This window comes from Leptidea sinapis, chromosome 1 (genome assembly GCF_905404315.1).
Source record: "Leptidea sinapis chromosome 1, ilLepSina1.1, whole genome shotgun sequence".
Taxonomy (NCBI): domain Eukaryota; kingdom Metazoa; phylum Arthropoda; class Insecta; order Lepidoptera; family Pieridae; genus Leptidea; species Leptidea sinapis.
The window spans coordinates 12,736,119-12,757,904 of NC_066265.1; the positions used below are offsets into that span (position 1 = coordinate 12,736,119).

The window sequence follows — 21,786 nt, forward strand, 5'->3', positions numbered from 1 at the left end:
CTGCAGGTTCCCATTAAAACACAAAAAACGGAACTGTTGTTATTTTTTTATTTATTTATTGGTCTACCGGCGATTATACATAAAAATATTTCTTAAGCTACAATTTAAATTACATGCAGAGGGTATGCAAAATTATTTAAAGGTAACCACTACATGGTAGTTTCGATTATCATCTATATATATACTGAAAATGGTATTTGTTTGAGGCTGAATCACGCCTAAATCACTGATCGAATCGACATGAAACTACCACCATTCGATGCGAAATTAATCCTAGATGGTTTATGGCTTCTTATTTTTCGGATTCTAACGTTTTTTAGTTTTTAATTCCACGAAGTGGGCGGGAACGGCTAGTTAATTTACAAATATAAAAGTGAGTTAAAATCTAAAACCAGAGTAAAAAAAGTAATACAAAAATAATAAAAAAGTCCGTAATACCTTATCAATTGGTACTTACCAATTGATAATTATTTTAAGGATAGTTAGAGAAACAAATAATAAGTGTTTTAATTACAACTAGATATAACAAAAATCTAAATCTAAGTTAAATAAATATAATAAAATAAAATAAACTAAACTATTATTGAAATATTTTATGTAATAACTAACATGACGAGGTAATCTATCACACTCATGACTGACAAGATTGCTAATAACTAATTTACGAATAGTGATATTTAATTAATTCAGAACTTTATCCCGTCCCACCACAATCAAATACGAAAAATGTGGGTAGTTTGACATATATTGGTCTAACAGATAAAATAGCTAAAATATTTAGAAAAAACAATATTAATGTGTCCTTCCGAACGAATCACAATATCAATCGAATATGTAATGGCAAAGATCGATTAAATAATTCCGAAAAATCCGGCGTTTATAAACTAAGTTGTGACACTTGTAACGGGGTATATACAGATCAAACGGGTCGATATTTCAAAATTAGATTAAAGGAACATATTGCTGCATTTAGAAATAATCATCCCGAAAAATCACACTTCGCGAAACATTTAATTGACACCGGTCACTCACTCGGAAACAATAATAATTTTAATATTTTACATAGGTATAGCTTTACACAAGCGAGGGTTGGTGCAGTTGGCGCCAAAGACTGTTCTAGTGCGTGGAGGCACGACCGGAGTAATTGCAGTACGGGGATATCTTTTTTTTTAAATAAGGGACGAGACGAGCAGGACCTTCAGCTGATGGTAATTGATACGCTCCTCCCATTACAATGTAGCACCGCTCAAGATTATTGATTAAAAACCCAAAAATTCTGAGGCACTGCATTGTAATTGGCAGGGCATATCAATTACCATCAGCAGAACGTCCTGCTCGTCTCATTGCTTATTTTCATGAAAAAAAAGGTTCAATAAATCTGCCCAGGACTAAAATTCCTGAAAATAATAACATTATATAACAATTTATTTTTATTTTTATTTATTTTATTTGGAAAACTTAGTGTTACAATAACTTAATTACTAAATAATAGTGTGAACATTTTACACCATTTAATAGTTTTCGCATATTGTTTCTAATAGCACATAGCGTAATATAGGTACATCTTTTTTCTCTTTTTTTTTCTTATACAAGTATTATATATAATATGTTAATAATTACATAGGTATTACATTTATTATGTTCAGAGAGAATTTAAACACTACGTTCAATTATGTTTATAGTAACAGTTAGGGAAACACATTAAACCAGTTTTTAGTAGTTTTTGATCTGATAGAATTTGTGGATGAATTAAACAGGTCAAAATCAGGAAAGCCTTTAAGATTATTTATGCAGTGAGATGCTCTTGAGAAGAATGAGTTTTGTTTGTAATTTGACGCACAGTGGGGTATATGTAAATATTTAGGATGTCTTGCAGAGATTCTGGGAATATTTAAATTTATATTCGAGAGAAGATGGGGAGCGTCAATGTGACATTGTGCTATTTTTGTTAAGAATAGAATATCAGCTATTTTGCGTCTCTCGTGGAGTGGTATATATATGATATCTCCTGCATCTTGAATCATAATCATTGTCGTATGTCCTGCACTTATATTCAAGGAATTTAATAAATCTGCGTTGGATTGATTCTAATCTGTTAATATATATATCATACTGAGGGTTCCAAATTTGTGTACAATACTCGAGTATGCTACGAACATATGTACAATACAACGTTTTTATAACCTTGATACTTGAGAATTGGGAACAGGATCTCTTGATAAATCCCATACACTGGTTGGCTCTATTAGCGATGTTTTCAATGTGTTTATCATATGAAAGCTTAGAGTCGTGAATTACGCCTAGATCACGTATCTCATTTACAATTTTGAGTGCATGAACATTAAGTGAATATTGAAATTTAATAAAATTAGGCTTACGGGTAAATGTTATAGCATAAATGTAATGTTACACATTTAGAACCTTTAGTGATAATCCCGCTCACTTTCACTAATTCACTTCGATGGGCGTTTGACCACTACACGAGGCATGTTCAAGAGCTGTTAAGGCGCGGTCATACCTCAATATCCGCAAAAATTGGTTTTTTAGAGAGTCGATTACAATATAACGCAATAAAATATTCCGACGCAAAAAATACATAACAAAAAAAAGTACTTTAAGAAAAATTTGAACCGAATAGAATATTTATATATTATTTGAAATATCCAATAAAAAATTTGGACGTTGCTTCCCAAAAATAAACTTTGGATTTAAAAATCACTGAATTTTCAGCGATTAATAGATTCTTTTTTTAAAGAATCTAATAGGATTATTATTTTTCTAAAACTTAAACCGAACAATTATTCAATTTAATATGTATATTTTGAATAAACATAAGAAAACCAGTAAAATAAATGCCCATTTGCATCTTAGCCACATGATCAACACATATATTGTACTATAGGTTGTAGCGTTTAGAATCCTAGTCAGTCCGCGCCTTAACTCGCTAAATGCTCCAACTACTCTTTATTAACACTAAAATAACGTTGTCTTATATTTATTTTTTATTTTAGGGTAACTCAGTTATTTTTCTGTTCATTCGTTCGTTTGTACATAATGGCATGATGGATACATTTTTTTTATGTAGTAGGAGGACAAACGAGCGTACGGGTCACCTGTTGTTAAGTGATCACCGCCGCCCACAATCTCTTGCAACACCAGAGGAATCGCAGGAGCGTTGCCGGCCTTTAAGGAAGGTGTACGCGCTTTTTTTGAAGGTACCCATGCCGTATCGTCCCGGAAACACCGCACAAGGAAGCTCATTCCACAGCTTTGTAGTACGTGGAAGAAAGCTCCTTGAAAACCGTACTGTGGAGGACCGCCTCACATCCAGATGTTGAGGATGATATCCTAACTTGTGGCGTGTCGTGCGAAGGTGGGATTCGGCAGCAGGAATCAGGTAAAATAGCTCTTCGGAACCCTCCCCGTGATAAATGCGGTAGAAGAAATTTTATGAAGTTGTTTTTGTTTTGTTATGACCAAGAAGAAATAAGTTACCGTCTTACATGCACACATAAATTCGTACACTTTTTTTACGACGGTCAGTCACCTTTGAGTGCGTGATAATCTAATGGATGTTTGCTAAAACTTTACGTAATTCATAGTCTACCTAGGAGAGGTCATGCAATGTTGTTTGGCGGGCGTTGCCAAGGTTTCAATTTTGATTCCATCTTTCGTGTATTTTAGATTACCGTTGTTTGTTTTATGTAAAGCCTTTACGTTTTCCAAAATAATTTAATAATATTAATCTTTAGGTATAATTTTAATAACGCGCAGTTGCGTAAATATTTTTTTTAAAACGCTCAATAGGTACTTTTATATTTTTTTATATGTTGTAAGCTTTCAGTGAAATAAGCCGTTAAAGGAAGTTAGTTCTGAGAATGAGAGACGTACTATTTTCTTTTAGAGGTGCGCAAACTTTAAAAGTGTGACGAATTCTATAAAATAAAACTGCTTGCTTCGTGACAATAATTAGTATCACTCTTGCTTATTCTTACACAATTACTAACAATTTCACAGCTTAATATTCAACGTCTGTCTCCGACCAGACGCTCGACCAGAATGCCCCCAATTTTTAAAAAGAATCAAATATATAGGTACGTTTCGTTCTCCATTGACTACCAACATAACGACATTTCGAATCGAACAACTAACTAATATCGATTAAAATATATTTATCAATTAAAATCATGGAATAGAGTAGAATTAATTGAAGAAAAATAATAAAAATAAACTTATTTTAGCTGACTAATTTGTAAAACAATAATAAATAATCATAAATTCATTACAAAAGGAACCAATACAGGAATTTTTCTTCCGTTTGTTAGGATACTTTTACTCAGGACTGCATCAACTGCGTGATATAATATTTTGACATAAATATTATTTGGTTTTCTTCCAGACATGAGTGCACCGTCGAGCGGGTCGAGTCTGGGCGCTCTCCGACCGCTGCGGACTCGCCGCCCGTTCACTCCGCGCGACTCGCAGCGAGCTCACCTCGACCGATACTCCTCCAAACACAAGTCCACGAGACCGCCCAGTGCTTTTGAGTAAATAAACATATATAACATTACTTTCTTCTGGAATTCTACTACATATTCTGAAAATACCTAATATGAACGAAGTCTAGCACTATGTCTATTAGTATTTTCGCCGGCATCCATCTTTTACTTAACTTTCTAACTTAAGTACGTTGAAAAAAATAAAACTAAATCAGAATAAAACCTCAAGACTTAATAAATACCTAGTATTTTTTTATCTTTTTTATATAAGAGGGGGCAAACGGGCAAGAGGCTCACGGCATGGGCAGAGGTGAGGCAACCGCCCATGGACATCCGCAACAACAGGTGTCAAGAGATGCGTTGCCGGCCTTTAATGTGGGAGTATTCTCTATTCGTGAAGGTCCTTTAGTCGTATCGGTTCGGGAAAACAGCAGCCGGTAATTAGATGTGCCACAAAGTGGCTGTGCGTGGCAAGAAATTTCTTGTAAAACGCGCGGTTGTGGAATGCCAGACGTAAACGTGATTCGGGTGGTATATTTCTATTTTGACGTAATGTCCGGTGGTGGGATTCAGCCTAGTATAATAGTGGTTGCATCAAACGGACCGAATTTTATTAAATGACGGTGTTTTGAAAGAAAGTATAGTATAAACAACATAAGCAGGGTTCTTAGCCCACCACAAGCAACAACATTTTATCGAGCAAGATGACGCACGACCTTTAGAGACAGTATTAAATTTTTTGTTACTATGAAAGACTGCGTTACGTATAAATAGCCTAATGGCGTACTCACTGAATTCAGGATCTGTTAAATAATGAGTACCTAATGTAATGAGTTCTTCTCCTATAAGAACTCATTGTTATAAAGTTGGCCGTAACGTTAAATCGAGGAATTAGATATTTAATTCAAATTCTAAAGTGAAGAAGAAGACAACCGAATAGAAAAGCCTTGTGAAACTCTCTGAGAAAAAAAGCGATTCATGCGATTGTATTAAACGTGTAGATAGACTGACAGATGACGGGGATAGCCGAAATCCACTAAGTTTTAAGCGACTGTTCGCTTTCATACTTAGCCAGATTATACTTAGCCATACTGTAATTACTACTATTTAAAATAATGTCAAATCACTGGAAGTTTCATACTAAACTAAATTTAAATTTTTGCTGAAGCAGACTCGCCTCTTACTACGTAGGAACCTCTTTGGAATAGAATAGATGATGATGTGAGACAAGAACGGTAGGCCTTCAGCCCAATGTAAAATATAATATAAAATGTATTAAGATATATTATGAATATTTGTATAGTTATACCAGAGAGTATTATATTGTTTTACTATGCAACGATTCCACGTGTGAGGGGGGACTCACGCGTTACAGTATCCATTATATTTTTGTGGCAGTTCCTGTGCAAAGGAGCCTGGCACAAGCCGGCTGGATAATGGGTACCACAACGGCACCTATTTCTGCCATGAAGCAGTAATGTGTAAACATTACTGTGTTTCGGTAGGGTGCCGTAGCTAGTGAAATTACTGGGTAAATGAGATTTAACACCTTATGTCTCAAAGTAACAAGCACAATTGTACTGCCGCTCAGAATTGTTAGTTTTTCAAGAATCCTGAGCGGCAATGCATTGTAATGGGTAGGGCGTATCAATTACCATCAGCTGAACGTCCTGCTCGTCTCGTCCCTTATTTTTATTTAAAAAAAAAACTGTTTTTGTTCAGCTTGAAGTATCCCGTATTGGAGGAAAGTTACGAAGATTCTATTGAAGTGTCAGGTGCCCTCGTCGCAGGCTTAGACGATGATGAACTCGCTGGTGTCTTCAGCGATACTTATAGCAATAGCAAGAAGAAACCACTGGTAGGTTTAGATTCTGATATTCTGTCATTTATAGCCTCGAAATGCAAATACTAGCCAGCAATCGTCTAAGGTCCGGTACACATAAAAGGTTTGATGGTAAAATAATGCTATGGACCCAAAGAGAAACAGAATAGATAATGAGGCGAGTGAAAGGGAGACTTTTATCTCGCTAGAAGGTTTCTTTATGAAAGAGAAGGACACCTGTTGCTAAGTGATCACCGCCGCCTACATTCTCCGGCCACACCAGGGGAACACATAAGGTGTACGCGTTTTTTAAAGGTACTCAAGTTCTGGGGTGCGCCAGTTCAAAGATGAAAGCAATACTCCATATGTGATCGGACATTTTGTAGAGCGCTAGAATGTTGGCCGGTTTGAAGTATTACCGTGCTCTATTTATGATGCCAGTTTCTTCGAAACCAATTTGGCCTTTCATGATCGCAGATTTGGCAACCTTCGAGAATAGATACCCAGTATTCCGATACTAGGAGAAGTATTAAGGTTTGTCAAAAAGCGGTGCTACGACACATGTTTTTTTTTATGGCAAACTCGCAAACTCCAGTGGTTTGGGTGTTAAATTGAACAAGGTTCATTTTACTCCGCCACTTTCTCTAGAGAAGATTCGATAGAAGGCATAAGGAACATCATTCACGTTTCACACATTTTTGGACCAAAAAATGAAAATGCCGGCCAAAAAGAAAAAGAACTAAATTCGGATAGAATACACAATACCTAACATTTTTTACCATGATGTCCAATCTGTAGGCACAATGGTTACGTCGTAATAAAATAATTAAAAAAAATCCTTTGGTGATAAAAAGGTTGCAGTGTCACTATTAAAAGCATGGATATCTTACGTTATGATATAATACTTGATAGTAAAACACAGTGGTCAGGTTGATGAATAGTATTGGAAAAAAATATTTAGTCATAAAATAAAAACTACTACTACTAAACAGCATTTATTTTGTTTGATCGCTATTACAAGGTAAGGGCAACATTACTAACTAAGAAAAAAACGCTCTGACAAGGTGTGATGGCGCTGGGAGAAATAAACAATATGACGTTTTTATATTTTCACCACTAGGTTTTGACCTTGAGTATTTTGCGGTCATGTAAGTAACTTTTAATACAATATTTTTATAAATTATAATGACACTCCAACCTTTTATATTACCAAAGAATTAATATATTTTTTTTTATTAATTGTGCGCACAGATTGGACGTCATAGTAAAAAATGATAGAAATTATGTATTCTATCCGAATATTGTACTTTTTTTTTCATGCCGGCACTTTCATTTTTTGATCCAAAATGAATGATGTCCTTTCTCCTGGAACAGTTCGACGGTTTCCCGAGAGAGCTGCATTACCCGTGTCTACGGCATGTCATCTGCATAGCAATGTATTTTGGAGGTGTTCAACATATAAAAGGCTATTTCTTATTATTGTCACATAGAGGCAAACCCAACGAAATTAAATATTTAAATAATAATTAAAACTTACAAATATCCTATAGTGTAGAAATATACCTACGTTACTGCAAAAATAAGGATTCGAATAAATTATGTTATTGCAGTATCTATAAATGACTCCCCGAATGCTGCCAACGATCTCATTCGTGGAACCTGTTATGCTCCCGACAAATCACCTCTAAAATGTTTTGCGTTAATTTTAAATTACCTAGCCTCAAACACCGACGAGGCACGCCAAAATGGATCAAGCAACAAAAAACATTTCAGAAAATCTATAGCAATGAGATATTTCAGCATCGAAACAAGAGTCTACCGCAGCCGGAGAAAACAGGAAAAGACTGGAGTTCCTTCACGAAGTTGCCACATCTCAGTGGTAAGAGTAAGCCCTTGCATCGAAGGAACACAACAGCTAACGATGGTCAGTATATTAATTGATTTAAATTGTAGCTTTATTAATTTCAAATTATCAATCGTTTTTATCATATTTTTTTTTTATTTGGTGGGGTTTTGCCATAACGGGTTTTTGGGTGTTTCGCTTGACAAGCGGGTTGGCGATCGCAGTAGATGTCTTCTCGAAATCTCTTAGTCGCCTCTTATAACGCTCACGGGAAGAGATGAGGTGGTGCCATTCTGGTGCGATACCACACGCAGGGCATCGTTGGGGGAGGGAGGATAGAATTACTTCAATTTAATAAATATAAGTACCTACTCAGTGAAATTTACAACTTAATGTAAACTTAATGACGTAGTTGCACAGTCGATAATAGCCTTTCTTTTATCTTCAGTTCTTTTAAGATGGAATTATTGGTTCGGAAAGACGTCCAAGGGATCTTCAGGAGTCGTCTCCAACACTACATCTCTAAGGCATCAATTTTATGGTGGTCTTGAAGTCTAGGGGACGAGATTTCAGTCCGGTAGAGGAAGATTGGAAACAAAAGGCACCTCATAAGTCGACCCTTGGTGGTTTTGGTGATCCTTCTGTCCTTCCAGATCTTATTGAGCTTCTCTACCGCAGACCTGGTTATAGCCTTTGGATTTCCAGCTCACAACCCCCGGTATTGGAGTATTAAGTAGTAGAACCAAATAGGTGTAGGTTGACACCACCTCACAATAGGCAATGTGTTGAAATTCTACGCTGTTGTTATTTACGCGGTCTACTATCATCTTGGTTTTAACTCTGTTGATGGTACCAAACATAAAAAAACATACCGACAAATTGAGAACCTCTTTTTTTGAAGTCTGCTAAAAATAGATGATACTGTTTTTGGGAAGTCCGTACTCTTTATTTACCTCCCTATTTCTTCTAATAAAAGTTGACGACCCTAGCATAAGGTTACTTCGAAGAAACTATACAAACAGGAATTGTTTTTAGGTAATTCATTGGAGGATTTATCAGAAGCAATTTCAGTGACTCAACCGGTTGGCGCATGCGCTTCTAGTGGAGATGGCGTGTTTCAAACTACATCCATGACTGTTATCAGCAAATGTTAGTATACCATGTTATATATATATATATATTAGGTACATACATCCCAGTCATTGTCAATATAGAATAAACAGATTCATACCACGCGTCACCAAACTGTTATGTATATAATTGTATAATAATTGTGAGAGCTGATTTGATAAAGCGCAGAGGATTTTACGAAATCTTTAGGCTAGTTTAGTGTAACTATCTTTATATCTGTGTATGTATACGTGTTTTTATTCCAAATCTATAGTTAGACTAAGCAAATTTTATTTTTTTCAATCAACCAACGCCATAAGAAAATATGACTCTAAAAACATCGTACAAAATGCCATTTTTATACCGTTCAGTAGGTAGTGATAATAATTACTCAAAATCCGATTCACAAGCCGAGTCCAAGCAGAGTTCTTTTTTTGAAATTCATACAGATACCACGCATCGAGCACTAAGAATGTGGCTGTCTGTTGAAATTCTTTGCGCATGAGGGGATCGAAAAAAAAACAGGAGTGTTGTTATGAAATTCAGTACAACTTTACATCACTCGTTTGGATGATGTAATGGTTATTAGAACATTGGGTGTTTTAATGTTGGCAATAAGCTAACTGTTTCAGAATCATTAATAGAGGATTTAAAGCATCGGTGTAGATAAAAAATGTAACGGCATTTGCAGCGTGCGCGCACCTTTTCAAACGTGTTATACACATAAACACCGACATATTCACGCACGCATAGATAGTTGTGCTTCGGGCGCGGCGCGATAGCAACAGTTGCATCAAATACCTATTTTTCAAATTACGTTTGAAATTGTTTAAATCTCTTAAATTTGTTTAGCTGTAGTAATTTACGCTGAAGCAAGAAGTTAGTTGATTGACCTTCAACTGCATGGGGCCCCTCGGGCTACAGGGGCCCCCGATGTAATGAAATAAATAAAAACTTCCCAAATTTTTTCCCATGTTTTTATTTCAGAAATGACAAAACTCAAAACAAGCTAAAAAAAGTACAGTTATCATCAGCTATAAATGATTTAATAAATCAGTTTGTCGAAAAAAAAGGCACGGAGAGTGTATATCTAATTTGAATTGGTTGAAAAAATTTGGGGAAAAGTGACAGATAGATAATTTTGATGAATAAATATTTATTTTAATTTTATATATTTTTTCTTTTGTGAGAAATCTTTACCCTTCATAAGGGCCCCCAAACGAATTTTCATACGAGGCCCAAGGCACGCTACCCCACTGTCTTGTGAGATCGTAGAAGTCGAAATGGGGCATGAAGACACACTTTCGTAATATTTCTCTTTTCTCTTGCTGTTGCAATTCATATTAAAACACCTTGCTGACAAAAAGACGGATAGATATCACAATTGAGTAATAGAACAGTACTTTAACTGCATACTAGAGCGCCCGAATCGACGCACGCACATATACACACATTAACACGACCGCTAAGCAATCTTGGGAAGACAAAACATATATAGAGTGCCACGCCGCACGCCGCCGAGCCGTATCGTAGTCCGAGTTAAATTAGAGGCGCCCGCACCGTCCGCCTCGGCATTATTTTTGTATGTACCAACCCTAGCGTTCCGCCCAGACGTAGATATAAATTTCAAGGGGACCGCTGAGTTACACTACTGTATTATTACTTGTATTGTGTAGATAGTTAAGTCCTAGTTATAGGTGGAAGTGACCCAAGTCTTGATAACTGCCATTAAAAAGCAGGTTATCAACTGTAAAGTAGATCCTGTAGATGAAGACACAACCTGAGAGTTGAACAAAATATACAAAATTTTATGACGATACGTCACTCGAACGGTTAGCTCAGTTGGGAGAGCACGAGTTCGAGGGATCGTTCATAAAATTATTTTTTTAAATTTTATTTGTGCCTTTAAAATAGTTCCTTATATTAAAATGCAGCGAGTCCAAAAAGACAGCTCGCATCTGGGAAGGCAGCGTCCTGTGACGTCACCGCTGGTGGACTTGGCGACGTTCCCGTGAGGCATCTTTCTGTCCAGTTGCCCAAGACGACGCAGCCGCACCTTCACAGGTTTTCTGTTGTTTAGTTATGTACTTCGGAGAAGAACTAATTTTCAAATTCCAATCTTCTTTGTCAACTTCTGTGTTATGCCGCTAAATACCTACCTACAAGGTTGTCTCGACGTCTAGTTGCTAAAATATGCTAGGGTTGTCAAATGAAGTTAGTTTCCATCATGGCTAGACAACGTTCGACTTGTAAGTGAAGCAATACGCATACCGGTGATTTGAAAACCGGGACGGAATTTATCTCTATAGAATAAACAAATTTGGGAAATTCTAAAATACATGATTTTGTTATAATTATGGGGCGAATGATTATAAAAATGAAGCACTAAAATTAGGTCAATAATTATACTAAAGTAATCTGAATTGCTTGAGCTTCCTTGTGCGGTGTTTCCGGGACGATACGACGTGGGTACCTTCAAATAAAGCGCTTACACCTTCCTTAAAGGCCGACAACGCTCTTGTGATTCCTCTGGTGTTGCAAGAGATGTGGGCGGCGGTGATCACTTAACACCAGGTGACCCGTACGCTCGTTTGTCCTCCTATTCCATAAAAAAAAAGTATGAAGTTCAAATAAAGTCAAAGGTTAAATAAAATACTTTTTAATGGATTAAAACGCATGTAATAATTGTAACCGTGTACTTATAACGTCCCCCTGTTTTTACTGGGTTTCAGTCCCCCTGGAAACGTGCTCTGAAAAGGACACGAAAAATAGGTACTAATTTGACCAAAAATACTTAAAATGTGCAATAAAAAACTATACCCACACTCACGTTACAAATTATCTGAAGCAAAACTCCTACACGTGTATTAGGCAGAGTTTTCGTTCAGTTGTGTTCTAAACGCGCTTACACGAATGGGTAGTTTTTGACGTTCAATAAGTAATTTCAAATCCCTATTTTGAATAAAAATTTGAATATATTTATTCCAGCATGAACTTACTGGAAATTTCTGAAGCGTTGTCACAGAGATGCCGCAGCGTGGACAGAACGAGAATGCTTCTAGATGAACTATTGAATAGAGTGGTGACGTCACCCCCGGCTGGCAGTCTTCGAGAGCTGGTTCTCAGATCTGTGTACACTCACGTTGATAGCGACGATAATAGAATACTAGTGACTATTGCAAGAGTGATGCTTACGGTAAGTCTAAAACAATTATTTACAACGAATAAACAAAGGTTTTCGTTAATATCGACGAGACAAAACACTACACAAACACCTGAATAACGTAAACAACTTAATGTTTCGGCAACTGTACATGTATCGTGTAGAAGGGGTTGGTAATTAAAAACGAAATATCTGTATTTAACAGTTTCAACTAATAATTATAATAATAACTGACTCAATACAATTTAGGCAGTGTTACCCCTTAGATATCACAATAAGGAAATAGGAATGCCCCCTCCAACTTAGCGCTCTGGCTTACATAAGGCACGACCGTCTACCGTGATGATACTACCAACTGTTAGTTGGCACTGCTGTAGTGCCAACTAACTTACACGAATCAAGTTAACTAAAGATCTAAATATTATATGCTATATTTGTTTCGAACCATAGTGATAATTATATTAAATAGTGTTTTAATATAAACAGTAGTTAAATAAATGTAATTATTAATTGGGATATCTTATGGCAGTTCATGACGTTGGTAGCGCTTGTTAACACATCAAGCCGACAATCGTATACGTATTTAGTATGCAAAATAAAAACTTGATGATATTATCAAATGTAGCATGGATGGGCTAGTCATAAAATAGATCCAATGGGAGCAGTGTCCAAAGTGACAAATACTAACCCACCAAAAAATAAACGTAAAAGTATACATTGTCACTCAAACGACACTACGTCATAATATAATAAAATGGAAAAGAATCGGAAATTGGTATTTCAATCAACTCGCAATTTTTAAAGTAATGTACTTATTGACTTACTAAATTGTACTTTTTATTATCGCGTGTTTGCATTTGCAAGGGCCTTTAGTAATAGTGACTAAACAAAAGCGCTTAGTTTAAGCCTAATTGAATAAAGTTTACCTACCTTTCACTTTACCCGGAACGTTTAGCTTGCCATGATCAACTCCATCCATTTTCTCTTTTGCAACACAGAAGGAATAACAGGAACACAACCTTAGAGGTCAGCAAACAGACGACTTGCTGATGATGATGTTCCAAAAATATATTAAAAATCATGCTGATAACAAAATGTGAGGAATGCCTAAGACAGCTGATATTGATAAAGCTGTTTTTGTAAGCTATCTCAGGTCAAAATACTTTTGAAATCCTCTCTTCGAAACTATAAGTAATTAAAACGCTAGAAACTAAAATATCACGCTCCTCATCTACCCGTGAAGCATTTTATCAGTGTTCGAGACAATTTGTTCCGCCATTCATTCCAGAAAACCTAAAAGGCCGGAATTTATCATTAGATATAACTTTTGTCCTCCTTATTATAAAAAAAAACTCATCTCTGTAGTCTGTTGTTGTAGATGCAAGTTACCGGTCCACATCTGACAGCGGCATGCAAGTTAGTCTACAAGATTTCTAGAAATGATAACACTGCCTCGTTTCAAGATAATAATCTTCTTGGTGAGTACCTACTTATTTTATCTAAGCTTTATTCTTATTGACACTAAATAGCGGCCATTGGCCTAAAGGTCTAGATACCAGGCCATAAACTCCAAAAAAAAAAAAAAAAAATAGCGGCCATCTTGGTTAAGCCGTAGTTGTCAAATTTGGCGGGAAGAATTAAATTTTGACATTTTTTACATGAAGCTTTTGTGTTTGTTTTATTTATTTAGAGCATTGGTAACAAGACCATCAGCTCAAATCAAAATACAATAAAAAAAGAATATTTAAATGCTTTTTCAATATACTCGATTACAAGAATCACCTCCGTTAGGTGTATGGGCAAAAAAATTCAATATATAGTTCAGACCTACATTTTTACTTACAGTCCGTAAAGGAAGCTACACGATTAATGGATGGAAATGTAAAAAAATGCTAACACAATCAACAGGAACTCCGTTCAATTTATAGTCTTAAATTTGGTTCTACGTGATACACAATTAGCTTTTCACAATCAATAAATTTAAAAAGTAGGAATTAAAATTATTCATATTGATACTAACACAGCGAGATTGATTTTTTACAGTTATTTCCATAATAATTATATGTAAATTTTGCTATGATTGAAAGAACATAGAAATTTTTCTCTTTTAAAACGACAGTTTTTCTCATTTGATTTTTTTAAGACAATAAGGGACAAGACGAGCAGTAAGTTCAGCTGATGATAATTGATACGCCCTACCCATGACAATGTAGTGCCACTCAGGATTCTTGAAACACCAAAAATTCTTCATTATAATAATTGCGCTCGTCGCTTTGACACATAAAATGTTAAGTCTGATTTGCCCAGTAATTTCACTAGCTACGGTAACCTTCCGACCGAAATACAATAATGCTTACACATTACTGCTTTACGGCAGAAAAAGGCGCCGTTGCGGTAATAATAATAGCCCATAATCTAGCCGGCATCCTGTGATTAGGAGCCTCCCACTGGTGATCGAAATATTCTTATTGTAGAACTGATGGTGGAGGGGTGGGGCCGCGTGGAGCCGGTGTCCGAGAGCACGAGCTGCGCGTGCGCCGCGGCCGCACTTCGTACGCTGACGCTGCACGCGGCGTTATGCGAGCGAGCACACCGCGCCGGCGCACTGCCTCTAGCCGCGCTGCACCTCAAGATGCTGACCACAGCTGTATGTATCATAAATCTTTAAACGAGCAATTCTTGTATATCTTAACATATATATAAATTACGTGACACGTTGTTTTCCTCGATGTAGTCCTAAACTAATGAACGGATTTTAATGGGGATTACTTCATGGTGTGTAATTAGGTCCAACTTGAGAGATAGGATACTTTTTATTTTGATTTGGGACCCATAATTATTTTTACTTTTAATATTTGTTTTGTATGGACATATTTTCTGTGGGAGAATTTAATGGCGCACGGTTTGACAGTTCTGCTGTGAAACTATTTCATTATAACAACAAGGAGCATACGTTACGAAATAATTCTTGATGTTATGAAAAATTATTGACAAATACATAAAAAAAACAGTATTTTAATTATTATGTACAGTACAACGTCTGTCGGGTCAGCTAGTATACCTATATAATACTAGCTGACCCAGCAAACGTTGTATTGCCGATATTAAAATCGCGATACAAAAGTATTTTTTAATGCTGACTCATAATCAAACAAATTAAAAAAAAAAATTCAAAAACAAATATGGCATGGACCCTTAACTGGTCTGATTCTCAGACCTACCCAATATGCACTCGAAATTTCATGAGAATCGGTCAAGCCGTTTCGAAGGAGTTTAAATACAAACACTGCGACATGAGAACTTTTATATATTAGATATAGTATATCTATATAATATATAGTATAGCTATATAATATATAGTATAGCTATATAATCTGAATCTCGGAAACGGCTCCAATGAAATTTAGTATACGGGTAGTTTTGGGGGCGAGCAATCGATTTAGCTCGGTCTCAATTTAAAAATATATAGTTTTATCCGTGTCTTAATGAGAAACAGCTACAGTCACATTAGTATACAAAGGTAAATTTCGCCACTATATACAAGACTATAGCTCAGATGGGACATTGGGTGATCGGGAAAACAGAAGACCCCGTTCCGAATCCAGATATCCTATTAGTTTCATTTTATTAAATTTTTGTACGTTCTTAAAAATCCGAGTAAGGCTCGGTCGTCCAGATTTTATATATTATACAACGTGGCGGTACAATGGCGATATTAATAACCTAGACACATGGTCGGATTTGGTACAGCCGAACCACCGGACGGTCCGGTGGGCACCGCGCACTAATTGGTCGGCGTTTTAAAGCCTAAACACATAGTCGGATTTGGTCCGACCGAACCAAACAAAACAAAATTATTATTATTACAAGATTTTGTGCGATAAACAATGTGACATACCGTCAAATATTGTTCGGTACCGAACCGCGTCTGATGGTCCAGCCGTACCATGTGATTATAATATAATAATAATAATACTTTATTTCATTTTCTTTTTTACACTCACTACAAATAACTTAAATTACTAAATATACAATATTTATTACATAATACCAATTATTTACATCTTTTTATCGCTAATTGTAATAATACATTGAACATTGAAAAACGGTTTTGCTGTGATATTAAAAGAGGTTGACCTCTGACCCCGAAACTAGTTAAAACTGTATCTTCGGGGTCAGTGATTCCCCTCGACAAATGACAATGACAAACGAAACAAAATAAAAAAAATAAAAATTAATTGTGAATGTGTGTGTGTGTATGTGTTTGTGTGTGTACGAGTGGAACATCGCACATCACGTTGCGCCTGTCAGCAGTTGCGCTGGCGCGGGCCGTGTTTCCATATTTTCCCCAGTTCACGTTCGAGCATCAGTCGGTTCGCGTGTGCTCACAACCATTTACCATTATAACCATTTAGACTAAGTACAATAAACTAATTGTTCTTAAGTCTAGTTTAATTTATGAACCAAACATAAATTAATCTGTACGGCAACCAGAACACCGTACAGTGTGTATGTGTGTGTGTGTGTATGTAATTCTTAGTGAGTAGGTTACAGTAGACTTCCCGTTTCTGAATATGATAATTGTTTAAGATAAGTGGTGGTTTTCTTTTTTACCTCAAAATTGCTTAGTGTGTAGATAAAAGTATTCTCATATTCACTTCTGATTATAGCTTAAATGAACACAAGGGTAGAACTTTCGAACGTTTGTAGGTACTTTCCATGCTGTTACATGTATATACTGTGTTATGCTTAGCATCACATAGTATCTTGGTGAAATAACATATTAGCGCTATGTCTTTTTTAACTAGAAGATTGCTATGAAAAATATGTGACAATTTGCCTTGCTGTAATGTATATTAAATCTAGCTCTATTTTCGCTAGGAAATTGCTATAAAAATAGTTGTTAAGAAAAAAAACAAGAAAACGCTTTTTATTGAAAATTTAACTAAAAAATTGAAATTTTGTTTTGAAATTTAAGATTTACATCAATTCCTGCCGTATAGAAAAATTATATAAATTAACAAAAATCTTATTTTGCGAATTGAAAAATGGAATAATTTTATTAAATTAATGTATTGTCATCTGTCCTCGATCAATCTACAAAGTTTGAACGAAATTAGGTTTAAGGTGGGTGAAAATTGCGCCCAAATGAGTTGAGAGGTTACAAACAAACATGCATACGGGTGAAGCTAGTAAAAAGCGTGTCAAAATATGTGAAAATATGCCTTGCTCTAAATACTATATAGCGCTATATAGTATAGTTACATGTGTGACGGATCTAAAGGCATGATTACAGAAAGCGGAACGACCACGTCAAATATCGGAGGAGGCAATAAACGCTCTGTATCAAGTGACGGGCGTGCTCCGAAGCTTGGCGAACGCGAGCGAACATTTGCACACATTCGTGTCGAGTGGCGCGCTCGGGGAACTCCTCCACGCCCTAAGGATTCACACGGATCGAGACGTGCTCACTAATGTTGCCAGATGTCTCAGGTGAATACTGTTTGTCACCGGTTCCTTTTTAAAACTGCAAACACATGTGTACAAGATTTTATTTTCTAATTTAATTTATGTTCGTGAATGTAACTCGCTAAATAGCGAGTTTTAAGGTTTTTTGGACACTGGAAAGTGGTTTGTAAAATATTTTTTTAGTCGTTCCGGAGTTAAGAACCGACCTTGATTACAGATTAAATAGGCAATTTAAGGAAGAAATGTTATGCCAAAGACTTTGAGTGATTTTTGAATCATATTTTCAATAAAAATATTTAGATTTGAACTTAATCGTGGTTGGTTATACATAGCGTAGATAATTAAAAGTAAGATGTAGCATGTCACGTACACTAAATCAAAGTGACTTACGTATCGCAAGTGTAAGACGTAGCTTGTCACGCACACTAAAGCATAGTGACTTACGTAGCGCAAGTGTAAAACGTAGCTTGTCACGCACACTAAAGCAAAGTGACTTACGTAGCGCAAGTGTAAAACGTAGCTTGTCACGCACACTAAGTCAAAGTGACTTACGTAGCGCAAGTGTAAGACATAGCTTATCACGCACACTAAGTCAAAGTGACTTACGTATCGCCATTGTTAGACGTAGCTAGTCACGCACACTAAATCAAAGTGACTTACGTAGTGCAAGTGTAAGACGTAGCTTGTCACGCACACTAAATCAAAGTGACTTACGTAGCGCAAGTGTAAGACGTAGCTTGTCACGCACACTAAGTCAAAGTGACTTACGTATCGCAATTGTTAGACGTAGCTTGCCACGCACACTAAAGCAAAGTGACTTACGTAGTGCAAGTGTAAGACGCAGCTTGTCACGCATACCAAATCAAAGTGACTTACGTATCGCAATTGTTAGACGTAGCTTGTCACGCACACTAAATCAAAGTGACTTACGTATCGCAAATGTAAAACGTAGCTTGTCACGCACACTAAGTCAAAGTGACTTACGTATCGCAAGTGTAAGATGTAGCTTATCACGTAAACCTAGCATACGTTGACAGGCTCCATCTAGACGTATAAATTATCTAAGATACATAAGAATAATGTACGAAGCTAAGGAAACTTGATGTGTGAGTCAAGCTTGCAATTGACCAACTTTTTTATCATTATGTGTAGACTATATAATGTAGATATGTATATAATTTTCCGCGCAGTGTGGCGTCTGGGGATACGTCGTGTTGCTCGTGGCTGTGCGCATGTGCAGACAGCGCGGGTGCATTGCTTCGTGCGCTGGCTGCATGCGCGTCACGCGCGTCGCTAGCTGTGCGACTCGCCTACACGCTAGGCAACATGGCCGCCGGCGACCAACAGGCCAGAATAAATGTGCGTCCTCTTAATCTTAGTCACTGTACACGAACGGTGATAATATACTTAATTTCAGTTAAATTCCTGTGTTAAATTTGTATTTTATTTTATTTTTATGGAATAGGAGGATAAACGAGCGTTAATCCTATTGTTAAGTGATCACCGCCGCCCACAATCTCTTGCAACTCTTGAAGGTGTACGCGCTTTTTTTGAAAGTACCAATGTCGCACCGTCCCGGAAACACCGCACCCTTCCTTAAGTTCATTCCACAGCTTTGTAGTACGTGGAAGAAAGCTCCTTGAATACCGCACTGTGGAGAACCGCCACACATCCCGATGGTGAGGATGATAACCTAACTTGTGGCGTGTCGTGCGAAGGTGGAATTCGGCGGCAGGAATCAGGTTAAACAGCTCTTCGGAACACTCCCCGTGATAAATGCGATAGAAGACACATAATGAAGCGACGTCTCTACGCAACGCCAAGTGATCCAGCTATTCACAGAGCACTGGGTCCCCGACAATTCGAGCTGCTCTGCGTTGCACGCGGTCAAATGGATCGAGCTGATACTGGGGTGCGCCAGACCAGAGATGACAGCAATACTCCATGTGTGGCCGGACCTGCGCTTTGTAGAGCGTTAGTATGTGGGCCGGCTTGAAGTATTGCCGTGCTCTATTAATGACGCCCAGTTTCTTTGAAGCCAATTTGGCTTTGCCCTCCAGATGACCGCGAAATTGGCAATCGCTCGAGATTGTATGTAAATAATATTAATTGTATAGTCACTGTTCCAATACTATGGTTCGTTTCATGTTTTAATAGTGTTTGTTAGGTTTGTTTATTCGCTTTTAGATATTAATTGTTTTTAGTTCATAAGGATGTTATTAAATAAAGTAATAATAGGGAATTGTCTAAGGAACAAATGCAATCCGAAAACAGAATCTAGATCGATTTTGAAACAACAATTTTCTTGAAACTTCGATGTTCTCTACGGCATAGCTCAGGTTTAACTTTAGATTTCCGAATACATAAATAATTAAAATGTATAGTCGATGCCATAATGTGTTTTACATGTACCAAACCACAGATATACAACGAAGAGGGAAGCCTGGATGTGCTGCTCACGATTCTGGAGTCGTACACCAAGCGGAGCACCGTGGCTGTGGAATCGCGAGACCTCGGACCGGATCCGGACCTACATTTAGTCGGTGGGTACAGTCACATGGGAAACTAGTAAAGATCGGGTGCACATATAACAAATGGCGGCAAAATTAAGGCGTAATATATATACATGCCAGTGACCTTGCTCATACGGCGAGGGTAAATGGCCAGAGCGTACGAGTCGCATTTAAAGGTTAAAATAATTATTGTTTAATAATAATTGGTGACAAAATTATATTCCGAGGTCAATATATGATTTATTCGTTACAACATGTGATTCGGAAAAATAGAAAGTATTTAAATCATCCGACGTATTATGTCATACGTCGTTTAGATTTCGTTTCTCGAATGGATTGAACCCTTTATTTGATATATTTAATATGTAGTTTTATTATTATATTCTATTTAATTAAAAATAAAACCCGGTAGAGTTAATGAGCCAGACAAATCCGGAATAGAGCCTAAAAGTCCGGACATGTCAGGGTCATCATCATGGTTATCCTAAACTAGTGTGAATTTTCGGGAAACGACGGATAAATAAACCAGTGTGGCCAGGCGAGTGAAAAAGAAGAGAAACTCTATTTTCACCGTCACCATCAATCACCGTTTTCTTTGCATGTTTAAAGATCTAAAGGCTCATTTTCAAAAGACAAGAGACTCTTAATTTAAGAGAAGTCAGTACTGTATGTACACTGGCAAAATTAATAATTGATTTAGATTGACTGACCTAACACTGGACCTACGCAACGTCATCGCGTCAGTTCTAAGTCTCTATATTTCCGATTGAACGTTTTGGAGTTAGTCAATTCCCATCGCCACCGAATGTCTTGTCTAAGCGGTCAACGTGGCATCGCTTGGTATAATAAAATCTAAGTAAAATAAAAGCGGCTGAGATTCCGAAATGACAACATTGAACCCAAAAGAATCATTGTTTTATTTTGGAAGAAAGAGAGCTTATCAATGAAAGCAATCCATCAAATCCTTCGGTCATTCTCAAAGCCACTTTCTATTACGCAAGATCTTCAAATCTCAATTGTTTAACCAAAATGATCTGATATAGAATCAATCTCCGCTTTCTTTTTTGACATCAATCCATCTCTTTAGATATCTCCTCTTTTAACCTTTCTGCTGTTGCTGAACTCGCTGAAAAGTTATTTTTGCTGCAAATTGTGCCGTTTCTGCCAGATCATTAATCTCAACAATTATCAAATCTCTGTTTTGTAAATGTACGATAATATGTATCAGCGAACAGCGTGAAAAAGAAATTGAACTAATTGAATTATTGATTTCACAGGCTCTGATCTTGTGGGCTCTGATGGATCGAACGAGGATGTACTTATTAAGGTACGGAAATCGTTATTTTTCCTATCTGCACTATTCCTGC

General features: G+C 36.7%; 1 protein-coding gene across 1 annotated transcript in view; it reads left to right on the forward strand.

Annotated features, from left to right (window-relative positions):
- LOC126966493 (armadillo repeat-containing protein 2) overlaps positions 1-21,786 on the forward strand; it is a 45,274-nt gene that overhangs the window by 10,102 nt on the left and 13,386 nt on the right. The window contains exons 3-14 of the mRNA XM_050810597.1: positions 4,400-4,547; positions 6,222-6,357; positions 8,122-8,245; positions 9,200-9,313; positions 11,209-11,338; positions 12,263-12,470; positions 13,816-13,915; positions 14,912-15,084; positions 17,734-17,930; positions 19,097-19,265; positions 20,329-20,449; positions 21,697-21,746. Of these exons, the coding sequence (XP_050666554.1) occupies positions 4,400-4,547; positions 6,222-6,357; positions 8,122-8,245; positions 9,200-9,313; positions 11,209-11,338; positions 12,263-12,470; positions 13,816-13,915; positions 14,912-15,084; positions 17,734-17,930; positions 19,097-19,265; positions 20,329-20,449; positions 21,697-21,746 (1,670 nt within the window). The remainder of the gene's footprint in view (positions 1-4,399; positions 4,548-6,221; positions 6,358-8,121; positions 8,246-9,199; positions 9,314-11,208; positions 11,339-12,262; positions 12,471-13,815; positions 13,916-14,911; positions 15,085-17,733; positions 17,931-19,096; positions 19,266-20,328; positions 20,450-21,696; positions 21,747-21,786) is intronic.